This window comes from Chroicocephalus ridibundus, chromosome 6 (genome assembly GCF_963924245.1).
Source record: "Chroicocephalus ridibundus chromosome 6, bChrRid1.1, whole genome shotgun sequence".
NCBI lineage: Eukaryota > Metazoa > Chordata > Aves > Charadriiformes > Laridae > Chroicocephalus > Chroicocephalus ridibundus.
The window spans coordinates 42,882,667-42,903,549 of record NC_086289.1 but is presented as its reverse complement, the minus strand read 5'-3'; the positions used below and the strand labels follow the sequence as shown (position 1 = coordinate 42,903,549).

At 40.7% G+C, this 20,883-nt stretch overlaps 1 protein-coding gene across 1 annotated transcript; it reads right to left on the bottom strand.

Annotated features, from left to right (window-relative positions):
- Nucleotides 1-6,268: 6,268 nt before the first annotated feature.
- Nucleotides 6,269-16,627, bottom strand: LOC134517529 (cytochrome P450 2J6-like). The gene is made up of 9 exons (XM_063339115.1): nt 16,457-16,627; nt 14,430-14,592; nt 13,937-14,086; nt 12,855-13,015; nt 10,478-10,654; nt 9,788-9,929; nt 8,206-8,393; nt 6,976-7,117; nt 6,269-6,447 (listed from the first exon to the last, which is right to left on the bottom strand). The coding sequence occupies exons 1-9, from the start codon at nt 16,625-16,627 to the stop codon at nt 6,269-6,271; spliced, it is 1,473 nt and encodes a 490-aa protein (XP_063195185.1).
- Between the last annotated feature and the right edge of the window lie 4,256 nt (nt 16,628-20,883).

Sequence of the window (20,883 nt, the reverse complement as noted above, 5' to 3'; positions counted from 1 at the left end):
GGCACCACATAACAATAACAGTTACAGCCCCTCCTTACAGATCTAGATTGAAATGCTAATGGATAAATGCTTCCCCGTGAAAAACACCCATTCCCTGAAAGCCAAACACTTGTAAAAGAAATACATTTTCACTAATCTTCTGAAAACCTGCCAAGATGACTTGTGCATCAGCTTGCTTCTTTTAAGTGCTGTCTCTTTGCGACAGTAACTGTTTCACAGGATTTGTGGCTCTGGGACATGAAACACCCTTATCCAAAAAGAACAGCCTGGAGTTTGCCGGCCCACAGTTCCCAGACCTCCGAGTCTATTAGCCTCCAACCACCGCACTTCCTTACCGCTAAAGCATAACTGATTAATGTGTATTAAGGAAGAAAGGGATGCTTCTATGTTTCTACAAAAGCTTTGTTTGTTTACAATAAAAAGCTTATTTTTCAAGGCACTTGTTTCTAATTTAACTGTCTCCTTCAATAGGGAAAAAAAAATTCTCTTTAAAAAGAAATTCTGGTAAGTTTTACCTGTTCTGTGACCAGTGTAGTTTTACAGAATCTATTTAAAATTCATCAATTTCTCAGAATTTTTCATTTGGAAAGAATTCAGTGCCCTCCCTGGCCTTTTAGATATTTGAAGATTTTTCCACCTACATGATTTTTGTCAACAGGAAAGGTCATTTTTGTCCAGTGACCTTTTCCATGGGGAAGCAATGAAGTTAAGGCCTGGGGCCTTCATCACCTCCAGGGCTACAGCCTCACAGCAGGATCCCCATTTCTTTCTTTAGTCTTGCAGCCCTGAGTTTTCACATTATCAGTTATTTCTCAAAAATCCAGGTATTCAAATACCATTGGTCCCTTCAATCCCTTGTTGATTCACCCAAATCCTTTGTCACAGCCTTAACACCAGCCTGAAACTCTTCCTTCCTTATTTCTTTGGCATCATTTCTGCCAACAAGTTCCTCTTGTTTGGGTTCTATGTCTCCTTCCCATGCTCTGGCCACTTCAGGAGCCCTTAAAACCTTTTTTCTGGTGATGTTTTCCTGAGGGAAGAAGATTTCCTGTCTTTTCTAGACTTTGGCCCTCTGCTTCTCTCCATGATGCTGAGGCCCTGCCCTGGCAGCAGTCATGTCCTCCTTCCCCATCTAAAATGGGGACGCACCACAGGGGTAGGAGCAGCCAGGAAAAAATAAAAGGGCAAGAAATGGAGTCAAACAGAAAGTAGATCAGCACTTGCAGTCACCACCGTGATGGAGAAGGGAGTGGGCATGAGGAGGCACCCCAAGCCCCAAGCCCTTCTCCATCCCACGTGAGGCGGCCGTTGTGGGAAGCTGCTCTGCGAGGACGTGCGTGGTTCCCTCCGAAGGGCTGCATGACACGGTTGCGTAAACCATTCCCCGGCGAGCCAGCAGCCTGCCTTCCCCTCAGGTTGTCTCCAGGCACCAGTCCAGGTACTTTTTTCCCAGATCTTTCTGCAACATTTGCCTGTGAGATCTCAGTTGCCTCCCCACTGCCCACTCAAGACGGAGGCTGCAGCCTTCTCTCCAGGCCGGCTGGCTCCTAAAATGGCTTCCCTACCACATCATGAGGTGGCCAGTGGAATCGCATCACCTGGCTCCCCTGCGTTGCTCCTTCACACTGGGTCAAAAACCAGAGTTATCTCTGGACTCAGCTGGACATTCTCTGTATTTCCTCTTTACCCAGCATTGCCTCCCTCTTCCCAAAGAACCACATTAACTTCTCATCTTTCTCTCCACCAGGTAACAATCTAGGACTTAAGTAGGAAATATATATATAGGTTTTAACATTATATTTCTATGGCAGGCAACAAAGATTCAGTTTAAATTCCAATGTTCATCTTAGATCTCCATTTTTTCCAGGGCTATCTTTGTTTCTGCCTTATTTTCAAGCGTAAAACTCTGAAGCATTGGGGTCCACTTAATTTTTCCCAGATATTTCTCTAGGATGGCACAGCTCCTTGGACCATGAGTATTAAACACAGTAACTCATCCCCAGTGATGACTTTTAAGCAGTAAAATTTTTAAGCCTTTTTGCAGAACCCAGACATTGTAGCATGCAGGAAAAACCCTCCCAACATCACAGTTTCCTGAATGACGAAGCGACAGCTGCAAGAACTCAATCTAACTAACACCAGGGACGTGGATGATCCTGGGAGCATGGGTTTAGATTCAGAAAGCCAAGAAACAAGGCTTGACTAATTTTTGTTTCATGTGCAGAAATACATGATACTCTGATGCTGATTACATTCTCCAAAACAAACACATTTTCACAAAAAAAAAAAAATGAATGCAGTTGACGAGGCTATTAGCAATGACCTACCAGAGAGAGGGAGGGAGAAGCTGGCACTTACCTATTAGGTCTGATTTTTCTTAAGCTTTCTATCAACCACTCCTTTTTCAAAATGGTATTTTCTTACTGCTGTTAGTGACAATAAAGCCTCAGGCTGCTTTCTCACGGGATGACATTATTCCCTTGTATCTTCTGCTTGTGGAGGTGAAGTGGCTGCAATCCATACTGTCATTATCAGCTTTTTATCTTAATGCATACAAAATGATGCTGTTAGGGAACATAACTGTCTACTCTGGATGTAATTTAAGAAACTGTATAGAATAGGGAAAGACAAACAAGTGGACAGTGTAGGAAAGGGAGTAAGAACAGAAAGAGGATACAAGAGAGAATTAGAAAGAAGATGGAAGACACTAGAATGAGAAACATCTGCCAAATATATGTTACAACAGATGGGAGTGAGCTGAGATGAGACTAGGTGAAGAGATTTCAGTGAGGAAAGCATACGAAGGAACAGCAGACAGCACCGGCCTAGAAGATATCCAAACAAAAATGTGGAGATGGAGGATGTTGTATAACGAAGAAAATTAACAGAGGAATGTGAAGGGGAGTTGAAAACACAAGTGTAACAAAGCACATTAAATAGAAAGGGTCTGAAGCATCAATAAGCTATATTAGGAGATGGAAAAACATAAAGACATGTTCTTCCTCCCTTAAGAATCTTTTTGTGCATCATTTCAGAGTTGAGCTCTCTACCAAGTTCAATGAAATTGGCTAGAGCTCCCTCCAAAGGCAAATAGTAGAGATATTATTATTATTATATGAGCCAACTTCGTATGTATTTGGGAATTATCACAAGGTACTTCAGCCCTACCTGGATTCATTACAGCATACACAAAGTGTGCATGGTCCTCTGAAAGCTTCTTTCACATCAGCTATTTTGGCAAAGAGTGAAGCCAAATGCAGCCAAACCAGGAGCAAAAATTGAAAGCAGGAAGACAGACCAAGCAAGAGAACACCAGAAGTGGATTTTGAAGATGAGACAGAAGCAAGAAGAGTAGAGTGATCTGTGGGGAATGGGATGGTCAACACCCACTTATATGTCTGCTCCAGACCAGTCCTGCGTGATTTTTTTTTTTTTTTTTTTTTTTGCTTATTGGGGACTGCATCCCCTCACAGAAACTCACGTTGCTTACAGGAAAAGCGGAGTGTGTAGTCACCTTAAGCTGTTAGTCCCTCTCTGCTCTGTGCTCTTCTACAAGTAGCCTCAGGTCCTGAAGGCAGAAAGACGAAGCCAGCATGGTTTTTGTAGTAAGCTCAGTTGTTTGCTCTCTCCTTCAGTGGGCAGCAAAAAACACGAGGGAAGTGGCACTGAAAGGGAGTGTCCTAGGAAGACCAAGATTGTAGTTTAGATTATTTCTTTCTTGGATCTGTCTCTGAGCCCTAGAAAAGGGATGAAGAGAACTGGAATAGCAGTATTTCACGCCCTCCTCCCTAAGCAGACATTTCACCCTCTTCTCTCCTTTCTAAAAAGGGAGCAAAGCTTCTTTTGGAGCTACTACACACAGCTTGCATGGCAAGCATGTTCAAAGCTGAATTTCATGCTCTGAAATGTTGCATTTAATCTGCCATGTGTAGTTTTCCCTAGAAAGTATGAACAGACACTTACCATGGATTACTCCAGCACAAGAGTATGCAGATATATTTTTATCTCATATTAGGTGACACTGCAGGATTACATTCCAGTTCATCTAGGAATATTTTGTAATCTACTTTGATCCTTAAGGCTCAAACGTCCAAGGCATATTAAAAAGAATCTGGAAAGAAAATCTCATTAATTCTCAAATGACACCTAATAACTTGTCTAGAGGCTGTTCTTCTAGAGCAGTGGGGGTGACCTTATTCTCTCTACTAACTTGTGATACTGAATGACATCTTCTGGTGGAAGAGTAGTCAAGGGACAGTCTAACTCAAGAAAAAAAATGAAGAACAAAGAAATTAGGATAAATGAGAAAATTGTGTAGGTTGGAAAGATGGTACAGACTGTAAAGGTAATGGAACACTTCAGAGAGGCGAGGGAAGAAGGAGGCAGAGGCTCTGGAGAGAGCCAGAGTGTTGCACAGGTGGGAAAAAAAAGACTCATTTGTTGACACTTGATAGCTTCAAACCGTACCTGGTTTTGACCTCAGTAAACATTTTAAGCAGTGGTGCAGTGGCGTATTTAACCAGTGTGAAATACAGATCTCACAGTAGAAGGAAGATGACTGTGGGTTGGTTTAGATCTGAGGCATGGGATTCATCTTACTTTATTTGATGGAACATGCATTTATGAGGTTGCCTAGGCTCCATTTTCTTCACGATTACTAAATGCAGCCAGCAGCAGCATTTCTTCTGTGCTATCTACCAGATATTCTTTAGGATTAGTAATTTTTAACTTTGGTGCTAAAGGCAAGGAACTGCTGCTGTCATTGCCTCTCCTCCTGCCATCCCTATACCCACATGAAGCACCCCCTTGCCAGCGTGGAGCTACTGCCAGGGGGATGTTTACAGTTCCAGCATGGAGAGGACTTCACACCAATCACCTACCTGTCTAGAGATGCTGCCGTCCAGCCCACAGGAGTGAAAAGGGTTGAGCCATCCCATAAAGGTAATCCTGCAAGTGGAAGAAACTGGCAAGCCAGGTTTCATCCTGTATGAGATTACTGGTTTCACACATCTCTGCCTGTTAGACCAGGGTGCTTTAAAATACAAGGTAGGCAGAGGCACCTGAAACAAATACAGCTGATAATGACTTCATTTCCACAGAGGGCACTGTCAGCTAATCAGTGTATAAAAATAAACCTTCATATTTTGGCATACAGTATACACTTTTTATGTCACACAGGAAAAACATACTGACAATGCTGTCAAAAAAAAAAAAAATGTCGTTTGTTAACTGTCAGTAACCAAACTAGCAAAATGTTAAATATCCACTTTTGCCAAGTCCTTAAGCACCATGGGCTTCAAGAATTCTTCAATAGTGCCAAATCTTCTCTTGGTCATGACAGTCAAATTCATGCTGACTGATGTGAAGTCAGCTAACTGTGACGAAGAATCCATTAAAGAACTGAAAGAATAAATGAGGCTGAATAAATTATTGGAGGATCTGGAACAAACACTGCAGAAGACTACCTGTGATGGAAAAGACATGTTCTCATGTTGCTGTCAACCAGCGGGCTCATAAAAAAATAATAATTTATCAACACACTGTGTCTGCTCCCTGTTGTCATTTGTTTTCCAGTCTTTGTTCTTTGCCTGTATTATGAAAAGCTCTCCACACCTGGCTGATGAAGCCACTCCTCTATTTTCATCTGAAGGGCTGAAATACTATCTGTTTTAGTGGCTGAAACCCTAAACTGTCTTGCCAGGTGTCGATGATAGAGTTCTATACAACAAGCTTGCACAACCACAAACCTGATCAGTCTAAGGGAACGTTATCTCAGATCATATTATCTACTTCTCTAGAAAGCTTCCCCCAAGAGCTTCTTTTGACTCCTGCACCCACTAATATCCTGGGACAGGCTGAAAGACCTCTAAGCCTGTCTCCACAAACACAGCTGTGGCTTATGGGGAAGAATGCACAGATCTTTGATCACGAGACTTTTAATTAACAGACTTTGCTACAAGTTCTTTCTCTGTAAATCCTCTTTCCAGTTAGCAATAAATAAGGCACAATTCTGCTTCTGCCCTTAATGTCTTTATTTGTTACGCATCAGGAGAAATTCACCAAGATTTTTCCAAACATAAAACAAGAACAAAAGATTAACTCTTCGTAGGTACAATCCTCAGGATGCAACTCTCTGAAAAGCATCATTCAGGGAAATGATTAACCAAATCAAGAGGAAAGCAAAAATCTTAAGGTATGCAAAAGGGAATTCTCATACAGAAACCATCTTGCAGAATAATTCTTCCCTGAATCTGTGTGGCACCATTTCCTACCGAGGAATAGCACAGAGCTGGTAGGGAGAAGGCTTCATTGTGCTCCCAAAAACAAGCTTTGTACTGACTTCTTTCACTCCTTCTGGCAGGGTGAACCTGAATGCCCGCAACAGGGTGGAAAAGATAATAAAGAGCTCCATCCTTGCCAACAGCTCCCCCATACATACACGGTGCCCTGTGGAAAGACAAAAGGCAATCAGCCAAAGGATTTCTATCACACCTCCGTTTCTAGCCCCCTTGGATTTGTTGTTCGTTTGCTTGTTTTCTGCAGACTTTGTTCTTTTCTCTTAACTAACTTTGTCGTTTTATGATTCAGAACAGAAAGGCTGCTGGTATTTCCACCAAAAGTTTTAATCTATAATTACACCAGGCAGCGAGAAATTATAAAAATGATCACAAGAGTTGCACAGTTTACATTTACGGTCTTCCTAGCGCTATGCATTTTGCTGCTACTATTTTGATAACTGGATCTCTCCTCCAAGGGAAACTGGATCTGTCTTCCAAGAGAAACTTTTCTACATGTCATTCCTTCTCTTCCTATCTTTTCCACATACAATTGGACTTCCCTCTTCCTGGAGATCTTTAAAAAAGTAGAACGTGCTTGTATACCTATTTGTTGATGCCTTCCCAGTTATGTCGGGGAATGAATGCACCTTAAGTTGTTGCCACATGGAGTAAGTAAACCCCTGTTCAGTGCACATACCTATTGAAAACGGTAAGAATGCTTCTCTGTTTACAAAGTTTCCATCTTTATCCAGAAAGTGGCCTGGGTTGAACTGATCAGGTGTCTCCCATTTTCCAGGATCAGACAGAACAGAGTCAATGTTTGATAAAATTATGGTGTTCTGAAAAAAGGAGCAGCGGCTTCAGTTCTGTCTTACTGATCATAGTCATCAGATAAGCAAATAATGACAAAGGAGCAATGAATTTAAAGTCCTAATTTAAAGTCTTGTTTTTTCAAAAATGAGATCAAGCTCTAAAACGTTTCGTAAGAAGTTTAAACTTTTGAGAGCGTTGCGACTTTCCTTTATTACTTACTGCCAATAAGTTCAATAATAAATTGTTATCATTTTATAATGTTCATATTGTTGAAACCTGTTGCTTTTATCTTTCCTATTGTCACAAAGTATTTTTATTACTTATTCAGCTTTTGAGTTACAGAATATAAGTATCAGTTTAATATTTCCTTTTGCTATTTGACAATTTCTGCAATGCTAAAGTTGCTTTCAGCAGATCCAGAAAAGAGGAATGAAAATGAGACTGCGTGAAAAGCAGTGATGGGAGAATATTTAGAAACAAGCCCTAATGTACCTTTCAGTTACAAAACATGAAAATAACTTTAGTTTCACTATAAAGTTTGCAAGATACTGCATTTAAAAGCTTGTGATATGAAAACAATTTCAGATTTCTACATTTTTCAGTAAAACCTTTTTTCCATTTTTGGATGGCCTCTGTTCACCAGCTGACAGGCTGTTTTGGCAAGAGACAGACCTGAGATTGCTGTAAGGTGTTTATTTCCAGTCACCATTCACAAGTTTTCTGTCGACAGAAATAATGACATAAGAACCTACTAATAGTTTGGACAAAGAGCACATTTCCTTGCAAAAGGCCAGCCTTAGAGACAGTCATAGCTTAGGGGCACTGCTGGAACCAACAGGACACAAGAGTTCCTGTCCCCAGCCAGGAAAAGCCTCGAAAGCCTTTCTATATGCATCTAATTTACCAAAGACCTACTGATATATCAGCCATTCTCAATCACAGTTGCTTTTCAATTAAATGAGCAATTAAATCAAAGGAAACTAAAAAAAGGACAGTGTTTTGGGAACCACTAGCTGAGGTAGCTTCAGTCATTAAAAAGTTATATTAAAGCAGTTTTAAAAACTGTTACAAGTGTACCAGACATCCGATGTTCAAATATGCAGCATATTTGTACCTTTGGAACAGGAAATCCCAGCAGCTCTGTGTCCTTCATGCTCTGTCTGGGAAGTGCAATTAAGATTATATTACTGTATCGCTGGATCTCGTGAATTACAGCATTTGTATAGGGCAACCTTTTTCTGTCCTCGTAGCAAATTAAATGGGAACAACCCAGAACAGCATCCAGCTCCTTCTGGACTTTCTCTAGGGAGGAATATTCAGCTTTAAACATACAACAAATAGTCTATAAACATTATACTCATAATTTTTCTTATTACTTTTTACAGTAAGAATAATATCCAACAAGATGAAAAAGATATTTTATAAAACAAGAATGCCTTCAAATTCCCATACAGGTGACCTGAATAAAATTCGATACTGAAGTTGTTTATAGGTTGCATACCCAAGTAATACTTTTAAAATAATGGTAGCCGACAAAGTCATTCTATAAGAATATTTAGGTTCCTGTTACATTTACTACTCTGAGGTAATTTATAAAAAGACCTTAATTAATATTATTTTTACAGGCATGAAATCAACTGGAAAATGAAATACTAATCGTGTATTATGAGAGCAGTTTAGTAACTGATCAAGGATTGTTCTTCACTCAGAACCACATAGATTTTGCTTGTCATCTACAGATGGCCTAAGTGCTATTCTGTAATTACCTGACTTGGGAAGCACTTATACAAATTAATTAATTTTTCTGAAAGCCTTTACTTACAATCTGAGCTGAAATGCTAATTTCTGATTAATTTCTGAGCAGAAATTGTCTGATTAATACTACAGCCTTTATCATTACACTGATATTGACCTATGCATCAGGAACTTAAGATTGTTTTAATATATCCTGAGAGGGTGAAAGATCATTTGCCAAAATTCAGGTCTTTTGAAGAGGTAACAACAATGGGAGATCCTTTCTCCTTACCACTTCCACCATTTTCTTCTTGCCAGTCTCCTGCTGTGCCCGGTACCCAGCTTAAACTCTCAAATATGAGACCTTTGAAGTGATTTGTATACCATTTAATCCTTTCTAACCTGTACACTCTGACTCTTCCTTTTCACTTATTTTACTCTGCCAACGTATATCTTTCTTCTGTGAATATCATTATCATTAGAAGCATACAGTTTCAAGCTACTCACTCCAATCTTTTTTTCTATCTATTTTATGTAGATATCTATGTTTGAAGTTCTAAGCTTCATGGAAGCAACACACGTGTTAACAGCCTCCCACTGTACTGAAATTATTTCTGCTGCAAAGAAGCCAGGAGCACAAAGAGTAGCAGTCACGGGTTGACCTGAAGACTCCACCTTGTCCTCAGTTGAAGTCTAATCATCATCGTCACTGGAGGGGCAAAGACTAGACTTCTCCATCTGATCAGATGAATCACACCCTGCATCCAGGATAGATGTCTTAAAAACAAAACCTAAAATGACTGGCCTGTATGTTAGAAAGGAAACAGCAAGAAACAGATACATGCAGTTCACCTGATCCATCCCCTAATAATTATTTACCCTACTATTCTTTGAACAAGCTCTTCTACTATTTGAACATGTATAATTTCTAAAAAGTTGCAGAACTGTTTGGGTGTGCTTACCTTGAATATCAGGATAAACCACCATATAGAGCAATGCCCAAAGTAAGGTGGTGGATGTAGTTTCTGTACCCGCCAGAAAGAGATCAAAGACAGTCTGGATCAAGTTTTCTTCATCATAAGTAGAATCAGCATCTCCTTTGGTCTGCAGATATGAATTGGAAAGATAAGTTATGGCACACAAAAAAAAAGTAAACCACCTTGCATCACAGGAATATTTACTAATACTATCCAAAATGAAAAAAATTTATATATAAAATTATAGGGCTAGAAAATAAAACTTTCTGAATAATATGAAGGCATTTTCTAATATTCTGCAGTACATTTGTCAATTTATCCTCTCCACATACACACTTCGTTCTTCAGCCACGACAAAGTTACTAAGTGTACATGCTTCCTACTCCTGCTGCAAATCCCATCATAACGGTAATTTCTAGTTGTACCTTAACCATAGGCAGATCTGTTATTCTTATGGTTATAGATAATCTATCTGAAAATCTACTTACAGTATTACTTCATCATCCTCCTGCCATCACTTAGTGTCAGCTTTTTTTAATTCATCTACCTATAAGCTTTTCTATGTAGAAAGGAGAAATTGTATACTTCTAAACCTATATTAGACATCATTATAATCAAAGCAGTACTTAAAAGCCCTTGTTAGTGGAGTAGAAAGAAGAGTTCAGAGATACTCACTTTATCTATCTCATCCAAATAGTAATCAATAAAATCTTTATTTTCATCTGATTTTCGTTTTTCTTTGTGGCTTTCGAGTTCCTTTGCTAACAGAGCGTTCACAAAATTTATGCTGGTCCGAGTCTGTTTACACTGTGTCAGGAGACGGCATGCAAGCCAGGGAAACATTTCATGTATCTATAAAAGAGATATTTAAAATATGTGGTATTACTAACATTAGCAAACTAAATTTGAATCCTAATACAGGCTTTTGGGTAGTGGAAAAAGCAAATGAAAAACTCTGATGGCCACATCTTCACCATTACATGGAAGGGATATTGCCTATCCCATGATTCATTAAAGCCCTTCTTAATGCCATTTTTCCCTGGAGCACAATTTCTCTTGGTTTTATGCTATAAATTTCCCATTGTGATGTACAAAGAATAAATGAAGTTCCTCTGTACCCCAATTATTTGCTAGGCTGAACTTCAGTAGCAAGGACCTCATATAAAACATGTCCCTGTTCTCATTTTACCCAACATATGTATCATTTCTATCTCATCACTAAAAAAACCCCAACAGATCTAGGCTGACTTCCTTGACGCATCTGCTAACTGAAAATAGAAATACCCAAATACCAGGTTTGTTTTCTTACTGTAGGATACCGAATGCATGGGGATTCTGCTCAGATACACCTTCTCAAAGATAAGAAGCAAACGTGTCACATCTGTGTGATACGCAAAACAACTAGATGAAATAGAAATACTGAGCCATGTGGGTTCCCTACTGTTAATCCATTGTTGTAAAGCTATTCACATTCTTGCACTTATACCATTATAAAACCACATCTCAGCAAAAAAGAAACAAAACACTTTTTACATTAATTCCCTTCCTCTGCTTCATTTCCCTTTCTTTTTTCCCCTTTTACAGATTGCACCATGTCCTTCCAGTTTACGGAATTACTGCAGCTTAAATTATGCATTAGGTCACAACTCTTGGGCTCACCTATTTAAATGGCAGCTGCGTTACAAAGATTTATCTTTCCACAAACCTATTCAGATTCCTGGCTTGCATTTCTTCTTCCTACTGCATAATTTTGCTTAAAACGACCTGTTTTGCTTACCAGGAAAACAGATTAGTACAGTCCATCAATTAAAGGATTTTACATCACTGTGAAAGCACTGTGGAGAGCGGGACAGAATGAAATATTGGACTAGAATGTTTTTGTTAGCTGTGGACACGCTATTAGGAGTTTTTAAGAATAGCTTACACAAATACCTAATGAGAGCAGTTTGGAAATATCTAATCAGTGTTTACCCTGAATAGAAGACAGCTTAGGAATCATTCCATCTGGATCTTCTGGGAGAAAAAAAATCGTAAGTAGTTTTGGTTTATTTTATTTCACCAAAAGTATCAAATTAGTCCTCAAATTCTCTAGGAACCTTGGTTACAGCAGCTTCCCGTTAATAGGAGAATGTGGAAATCACGCAAGCTGCAAAGCCGGATGAGTTCCAGCAAGTTCTGCCGAAGCAGGCTGCCTTGTATATCAGTAAATTGACTTCTGACTATATACGGCGTTGTGGTTCCCATTCGTAAACAGTTAATGAAAAAAACTGTCCTTGTTTGAGCCAACCTATCCCACTGTTTTTGCAGCTGCAGTTACAGCTTCACAGAGAAGCGACATATAGCACTTTCTTCTGTCCAGTGGGGCGGATGGGAAGTTAGGAGCTGCTGTCTTGAATGGAGACAAATATCATCCAGCAGCTAATGGAGAGTGACTTCCAGCGTGTATTGCTGAATTCTCATAAGGACATGCGGAGGTGGTACAGGTGTTGCTGCCAAAAACTATAGGAAAAAGCTACCTTTGAGCAATTTCATGATATTTCACCTCTGTTCAAAACAGTTGCTCTACTTAAGTTTCTATGAAATTAGCTAACAATAGTGAAGGAAGTAGTAAAGACCCATAATACTCTTGACATTTGTTGACAGTCATACGATTTTAAATGGTAAAGAAGGCTACTTTGTCAGACAGAATTTAAGATACGCCTATTTCAGAGCTTTTCAGATATTTTTACCTATATTTTACTACTGAGTTTCAATTATAGTTTCAAATACTGGAGTAGTACAAATAGCGCTTTTGCAAGAAAGTCCTTTGCCATCTCCCAAACATGTATGTTTCCATCCCTGTCCATCAGACATGGGAAATTTCTGTGCTATGATGACGCATAAGCAATTGAAACAAGTTTTGAACTAGGCATCTGGAAGTACTGTTCTGATGTGTACTCCAGCAATTCCAGGTGCACTAGTATTTATTTTTGTTACGAAGGTAACAAGCAAGTCGCCTTTTTCATTGTCTGCCTATTTGACATAAACAAATAAACAAAATCGTTTTCCTCACAAAAAAACAGACGCTGTTCCCAAATGCTGCTATAGTATCCATGGATTCAATCAAACGGTGAAAATTTCCATCATCTTTAGAGAAGCGATGTCCAAAAATCAGAGAACAAATGACATTTGAGACAGTGTGAACAACAGGCATAGTGGGATCCAGAGGTTTTCCTGTAAACACAGTTAACAGCATTCACCGTTAACACTTACTGGTCCTGCTTTTCCCACTGAAAGGAGAGTCGATAACATTTATAAGCACTTCTGACGTTAATTAGATTGCTGGATGGCAAATTGCAATTTATTGGTAAAAGGCATGAGTAAAAAGTAACTTCAGACATTTAAAAAACACCACTGGTCAAAAAAAGGCAAGGCTGCTGGTGGGAATGGAATTAGTAGTAGTACTAGTTATAAAAATACACAGATTTCACAGAACCTTGGCATCAGTAGATCTTATGTTTGGCAATAACCAGGGTACAAAGAAGATCAGCTGAGACACTGTACGAATAAGCAGCTGAATTGAAAAGAGAACCACCTTCTACTCTTTGCTAATATCCTTGACAGCTAAATAATAGAATAATTGAGCATACCTATAGATGCACCCCGTTATTCAGCAGCACGATCTGAGCAAGCTTCCTCTCTTTCTGATGAGGCTGCCACAAGCCATCTAAGGTGAGCTTTTGCCACTGCACTTGCCAGAGCAGAGCCATAGGGTTGTGCAGCCTTGGTCAAAGCCTTTATTATTTTGTGCCTTGTTTTTCTTTTCTGCAGAGGGATATGGGGTGTTGTGACACTTATTCTGTTACTGTTTGCCATTACTCTGATTCTGCAACCATGAGTAATGTAAAACCAAGAAGTAACAATGCTAACAGACAGGGACCATGGAGTCTCAGTTCTAAGTCCATCCTGTGGGGTTTCACATGGAGCACTTCTGCAAGGCAGCGTCTCATGCAGATCATACGATACAGACCCTTAAGACTCAGCTCTGCACTTTAAATCCATTTTTGTAATCACATAGTTTCAAAAGCTACAGGTGACCCATTCTTCAGCAAAATCACCCATCGCACAGACCGGCCTCCATATTGAGTCACGTACCATTTGTTTTCTTTAAGTATTCCACCAGGTGACAGGCCTCGTCTTGAAGTCGATACTCCTGGTCTTTTTTCCATACTCCCATTTTCCTCATTGTCGCAAGCCCAAAACGCCTCTGTTGCTTCCAGAGATGACCATTAGAGAACATAACACCTAGGATCATAACGAAAAAATGCTGTTAATACTTTATAAATTAATGGATTGGTACAATTAATACATCAAAGCAGCTTCTCTTTCATTCTAATTTTTTCAGCATTCCTCTTTCCTCTCCTTTCTTCTTCTACTTTAGTCATCTGTTTCCTGTATAGAAATTCTTAAAATAGCTCTATTCTGCCATTATTGTTCCAACAGAATAATAATTAAAAAAAGCTTCATAAAAACTCATGAAAATATTAACCTTTTTTCCCCACTGTAAATTAAGGACTTCAAGGCTCTAAATCAGTTTCCAATACCAGGGTTAGGACACATGAAAAGAATTTGTGAAAATAATAATTACCATTTCCATGAGTCAAAATGCGAAAGGCCTCCGTTAGTGGCCTTCCGGCAACATCTTCAGCATGGACAGTCAGACCTTCCTTCACTGCCTGAAACCCTTGCAGGACAACTACAGGCGTGTTTAAAACCCATAAGGTGAAGACATTGCCATGAATTTTGGCCATCTGCAGAACAAAGCAGCATTCAGAACAATATGGGTGAAAACCAGTAGATTTAAATCAAACAAGATTTAAATCAAACAAAACTGAAAGAGGGTAGATTTAGATTAGATATTAGGAAGAAATTCTTTGCTGTGAGGGTGGTGAGACCCTGGCCCAGGTTGCCCGGAGAAGCTGTGGCTGCCCCATCCCTGGAGGTGTTTGAGGCCAGGCTGGATGGGACTTTGAGCAACCTGGTCTGGTGGGAAGCGTCCCTGTCGCTAGGGGGGTGGAACTAGATGGTCTTTAAGGTCGCTTCCAATTCTAACCATTCTATGATTCTATAAGATGAACCAGATTTTTCCCCTTGGCAGATGCCCCAGGGATGACTGACTTTGAAAAGAGAGCATCAAATCTATTCTTACATATAATATAGCTTCAAGTCAGGTTTTTATCTAAAGTCTCATTTACTAAAGATCGGGATGGTCCTAAAATATCAGCCAGCCAATATTTCCAATGTCTGTGATGTTATTTATTGCATGTCTTACAGTTCAAGTTTGTAAGAAGAAAACATTATCTCATGAGTTTTACGTGAGCCACCTACAAATTTCCCCCTGTGTATTAAAGCTGAGGTGGGTGAAGCAGGAATCACCCTCTCCTTTCCAGCTCAGCTGTGATAGCCTTGTCTCCACAACGCACACACAGACATCACCAGAAGTAGGCAGAACAGTCCTTTCCCTGGCTGGAGAATGGGGAAATGGAAAAGTAAAAGGCCGAGGGAAGTGCAACAGTGTGTAGATAAAAGTAGCAAGTCTGTGGGGCTGAGTAGGCTGGGAAGAGTGGGGAGTTGCCAAAACATCCCAAGAATGGCAGGACTAGAGGAGTATAAAATTTTTCTGCCTGGGAGCAAACAAGAGGGAACCAATACGCACATTGAGCAAAATTTTATACGCGTGTGCCTGCACAGTTGTGTTATATTTCACGTTTGGAAGGACCAATTCATGGCTTTTGAAACCTTGGGATGAGCAACACTGCTTTTCAGGTTTGGGAGGTCAGAAATAGAAGAAAACACAACAGACATGCGCTGGCTATAATATTATGTTGTGGAGTCACGCTACTTTGCCTTAAAATACGCAGCTCAGGAGAAAAGAACTGGCAGGACAGAGAAGAACCAAGAAAAAGGAAGGCTGAGAACAAAGAGTGAAAGCAAGGTGCCATTATTTATATTTTTAAATGTTAAATATTTAATATTCATGTACGAGGAATATAAAACACCAGGATACAAATTCTAGAAGTGCTGTGCATTACAACTGGACTTAGAACAGAGGCTCAGCGTAGGCACACAATGAATTAGTTCAACTACTCAAAAGCTCAGTCAGGCTCAGCAGACTGAACTCTCTTGTGAAAATCTGACCAAATTGTATTTCAGGAAAAAAAAAAAAATTATTTTAAGATCTTTTGAAAAAAATCTGTTGAATAAGTATAAAAAAAAAATTCATCCTTTCTATACTGGAAACACATATGCAGTCAGCAGCTATTCCATGAGATATTTAGAAACTGTGAGTACAACAGTCAACACAGATGTGCAAAAGACTGCACAGAATTAAAGTCTCTGCTTTAAAAATGTATCTTTTTCCTATGTGTAAGACAGGAATATTATCATCAGTATTGTTTTGTTCATATGCACATAAGATTCTAATAGCATGTTTCATAGTAAGCTTGAAATTTTCAAACCAAGAAACAGATATTTTAACAAACCCCACCTATTTTCGCATTTATACAATTTAGAATAAATCCCTCCCTAGCATTCAAAATAAGACTATATTAAACACCCACATTTACTTTTCAATCCGCATATGAGTCCATTAATTAGTTGCCTGAAAATACATACTTTTTTAAGGAGCTCATGGTGAATTTGGAACTTCAGCTGCAGCAAATTTCCAACGAAGGGGTACGGAGTTGGTCCAGGAGGAAGTCTTCTTCGCTTCCATTGCAATTTCAGAAACTGCACAAACAGAAGAGACACCACAAAAGATACCAGCACCATGCTTACTGTTAACATTTTACTTCTGATTTACAAGGCTACGTTGTCTCTGAAAAAGTGATGTATAGACAGAGGATAGATCCACTTTATCTTGCTTTGCTGGTACCTCCCTAGAAAGAGAAAAAGACGTTGAAGCCTCTGTGCCTCTCAGTCCTTCCCTTTTTATCGCTTTACTTCCTCATCCCAGAGAATGAAGCGTTCTTATTTTTAAGGATATATGACATAGTTTCATAATATTGCAGCTACAAATCTGACAATTGTCAGCTCTTCAAGCGATACAAAATACGGGTTAATTATATGCCTCCTTGTGCCATGACAGTTGTTGTGACGAAGATCCCTGCCCACAGTACTGGTTTCATAAAACGTCTCTTGCAAGAACAGAGAGATAAAAAAAATTCCTAAGGTCTGGCAACACACCTAAGGCCAGTGGGATTACTGAAAGATTCAGGCTCATCAGTAGCCACCACATGCATCAGCCTCATGCACTGCACCTTCGCTCACCTCGTATCATTGCTTGATTCTGATGTTCTCTGCCATTCCTTTATTATTTTATTTTTCCTCATGGTTTAAGTTGTAAGCTCTTTGGGTGATGGCCAGACCTTTTAATTTTGTGCCTAGAACACATAGACCAAAAAGACTCTAATCTGCCATTGGGTAACAAGAGTTTGATGGTTACAATGGCATAACACCTAAGTGTCCCCGCACTCCCTGTTCAGCTGCATAGATAAGTGGGGCTGCAAGGTCTTTGTGACCAAGCAGAAAGCAAAATTTCTTCACCCCCTCCAGCTGCCTCTCAGCTAATTCCCACTGTATTGCCTGCAGCAGGAGTAAAGATGTCACACAACTGTCTTTGTGAGCTTCTTTCATAAGCGCTTTCACACCACTGAGCAACTCCATTTGGGAGCTGTGGAATGCTTTTCCTTTATGGAGGCAGAGCCTATGCCTCTGCAAAGGGGGTCATTTTGGACAATACAGCTTTGGCACTTGCTCAGGAAAAGCACTAGTTTAGACTCAGCTCATCTGGCTTAGACAGGAGCGTGTGGCACTCTGGGAAGTCACCTGGATGACTTAGCTGCTCACATGCCAAAGTTACAGAGCTGGCACAGCTAAAATAAAAGTTGTGAGGTGTTAAATAAGTTGCTTCACTCCAGAAGTGGGGCAGAGAGCTAATATTTACAGTCTTGCTGGCCGACAATCAAACTGAGAGCTGGGATCAAACTGAGAAGCTAAATTATCCACTTCAGAGACCACTTGTGTGACTTCTAGTTCCTTCACTTGTGGCATGGCCCTTTTCTCTGTCTCAAACCACTCCCATTACTGAATTTTGTATTTTCTAAAGTCTCCTTGGGAGGAGGAAGAGTCACAGTTGTGGCTGCAGCAGCTGTTCTGGGACGACATCCCAAACAAAATTATTCTGTCCTTCCTGGGTATTCTCTGTGAGGAAGACAACGTGGACAGTGATTTCCTGGGGACTTTTGTCATGCAATTGCTCTGGCCCTGGTTCACTGGCTGTTTGGCATCCGGGAGATGTGCTTAACTTACTGGGATTTTCACCCCAGGGATGTGACAAAACGCCAGCTGCAGGTACCCAACTCTTGCATGCAGAGGGACAGCATCGAGACTGGTATCACAACTTCACCATCCACCCACATTCAAGGGCACAGCTGTTGTCCTGCAGATTATTATGCTCCCAGCCCCTCCTGGGTAGGCGTTAGCCCGACCATCGGGACCAAGTCCACCACAAGTCATGCTCAAGATCTTCGAGGACAGCCTGCAAAGCCTTTTGCATTGGGTAGCGGCAGTGGGAGGTTTTGAGAGGATCAGCCCAGGCTCCACATGAGTCCTGAATGGCATGGTCTCTGCCAGGCTCCATATGGTTTCTGGCCAGGGGCACCTATGCTACATGAACTGCAAGGCCTACCAGTGATGCTTTTCCCCAGTGTTGTTACCCTCATAGGGTGAAGAAAAAAAGTAGCAGATGCCACATATATTGCTGGGAGAAGGGATGTGAATGTCTTCATGGCCCACTTGCAGCCCCATCTGGCCCCTCCATCCCTTCTGAGCAATCCTGGCTGGCGCTCTGCATCTCCCCTGGCGCTCCAGGCTCACTCTGACTTTTCCACACATATTAGCCATGTTCTGATGATTGCACCTCACAGCCTAGACATGAACTACTTGCATTTAGAAAGGCAGCTGCCAAACAGCTTTGCCATGTTTTCGGGAGGAGATGTTAAAGGGGGATACAGCTTGCTTTCCTCTTCATACGTGCTGGAGGACAGGGAAGAGGGAAAGCCTGATAAGATGCATGTACTTGCAATGGTTTCCATGAGAACTGAATGTCAGAGGAGGCAGGGGTTAGGACTGGCTGACAGCTTAGCAGAACAGACAGATATCCCTCTTACCAGTGAATCCTCCTCCTTTCCTCTCCCCAGGAGAGCTGCTGGCCCATTATCCTCTCCCCCCTTCCTTTCAGCTCTCAGAGAAAAGGATCCATTTGCACTCTACTTAGGCTTTTGAACTGGAACAGGCCCTGCACCCTACCAGTCTCATGGCAGCTTGTCTGCACCCCATTACTTATGTTCCATGCCCCAAATTCAGTTTCAGGATTAATCTCCACCTGCCGCCCACAAAGCACGTAGCTGCTAGGGTGTCTGCCAGGCAAGTACTAGAGGCAGCTATTCAGAGAAGGAGCTCAGGCTAATAGGGTTCAGGACATGTTCACCATCTCACCTGCCTGCCACCCTACCCTGATGAGTGATGCTAGGAAAAGCACATCTTTTTAGACACCATCTGAGAGGTATGAACATCAACAGCTAAAGAGAAATAGGACAGCAGAAGCATGCAAACAAAACTTGATTCTTCAAGAGGGCCAACACCTCCCATAACTTGTAGGGAGACTCCAGTACCCTGGGTTCATGGCAGTCCTCGGTGAGAGCAGAGGTCCCTTCCCAGGATCAGACCAGCCTTCTCCCTCCTCCTCTTCACTCCTCTTGCATCAGCTCAACACTGGCTGCTTGGGGGCACAGCATGGGGTCTCCGGAGGGAAACAGAAACACTCTGTAGGAGCTGCCTTCTCTGCAAGCCGCCTGCCAGAACTGGGGATGGAAAGGGTCATGAGCCCAGCACCTCTCTGGCAAACCTGAAGTACCTACTTGGTGCCATGCAGGGTCTCAGTGCCCGGCAGTAGGACATGCATGGCCAGGAGAACTGGCCTACGGTGAGACTACAAGTGAAAAAAAGGTTTTTACATGTTGCTGAATAGCATTTATGAATCTGCATTTCTTAATCAGCAGCCAAAAGACCAGAAAGTATGAATTAAGCCTTCACCTATACACAGGTCTTGCTATATTGCATTGCACACTAGCTAATTAGCTTGAGAACACGCTCAAATTGGTGTTTCTGATAAATTTCCCTTTCGTGCAAAGACTATTACCATATTTAAAAAAAAAAACAAACTAAAAATCCAGTCGTGACACTGAAATTAAAATCCCTGTTTATGCAAATTATCAGCAACGCTACCAATAAATATTGTCCATCTCCCCTACACTTGTCTTCATATATGAACAAGATCAAGACATTTAAATTGGCAAATTTATAAATATCATAGTAATGCTGCAATAATATAGGCAATACTTAAATCACAAACTTAAAGAACATGGTGTTATCAAAAATACCGGAGTAGGTCAGTTGCACATGAAAACTTAAATCACTTTATTGACCAGCTTAAAGTTAATTATTAGGCTTTTTTAAATACTCAGATTAGATTTTATGAAAGCCATTCAGTACTTCTCCCATTGTACTTTAACAAAGTTAAGATTATTTACACATGGCAACTCTTAGCACAATGAAATGTTTGAACACTGATTTGCATGGGTCAAGCCAGTGCTTAAAATTTTCCCGGCTTAGCTCTGTTAGTTTGAGATGTGAAATACCTTTGTTACCATGCTGACATCGCTGCACTGATGAAATCCCTCCTGTGGGCCGGATCATGCTACCAGAGGTTTCTCACCTTATGCTTTTTGGAGGTGCAGGACTGGCCTGTTGGCAGAAAAGCTCTAACAGAGCACACTAGTCAAGAAATTCCTCAGACGGAACAAGGCAGAAGAAGCAGCAGGGTTTGTTTGTCAAATCACACGACGGAATCTGACTGCAGCATTGACCTGCTTCTGACAAAAGAACAGTAGATGTTACAGCCATTTATAATTTTTTTAAAATTTTTTTTTAGACTCTTTAATCTTATTCTTTAATAAGGAATGTAAAAACTAACCAGATAG

Excerpts from the sequence above, each read along its gene's own strand:
- LOC134517529 (XM_063339115.1), bottom strand. The coding sequence starts at position 16,627 with ATGTTAACAGTAAGCATGGTGCTGGTATCTTTTGTGGTGTCTCTTCTG. Across the intron at positions 9,930-10,477 it reads ATTTGGATGAGATAGATAAA|ACCAAAGGAGATGCTGATTC; the intron begins GTGAGTATCTCT and ends TCATATCTGCAG. Across the intron at positions 7,118-8,205 it reads TGGGATTTCCTGTTCCAAAG|AACACCATAATTTTATCAAA; the intron begins GTACAAATATGC and ends TCCTTTTTTCAG.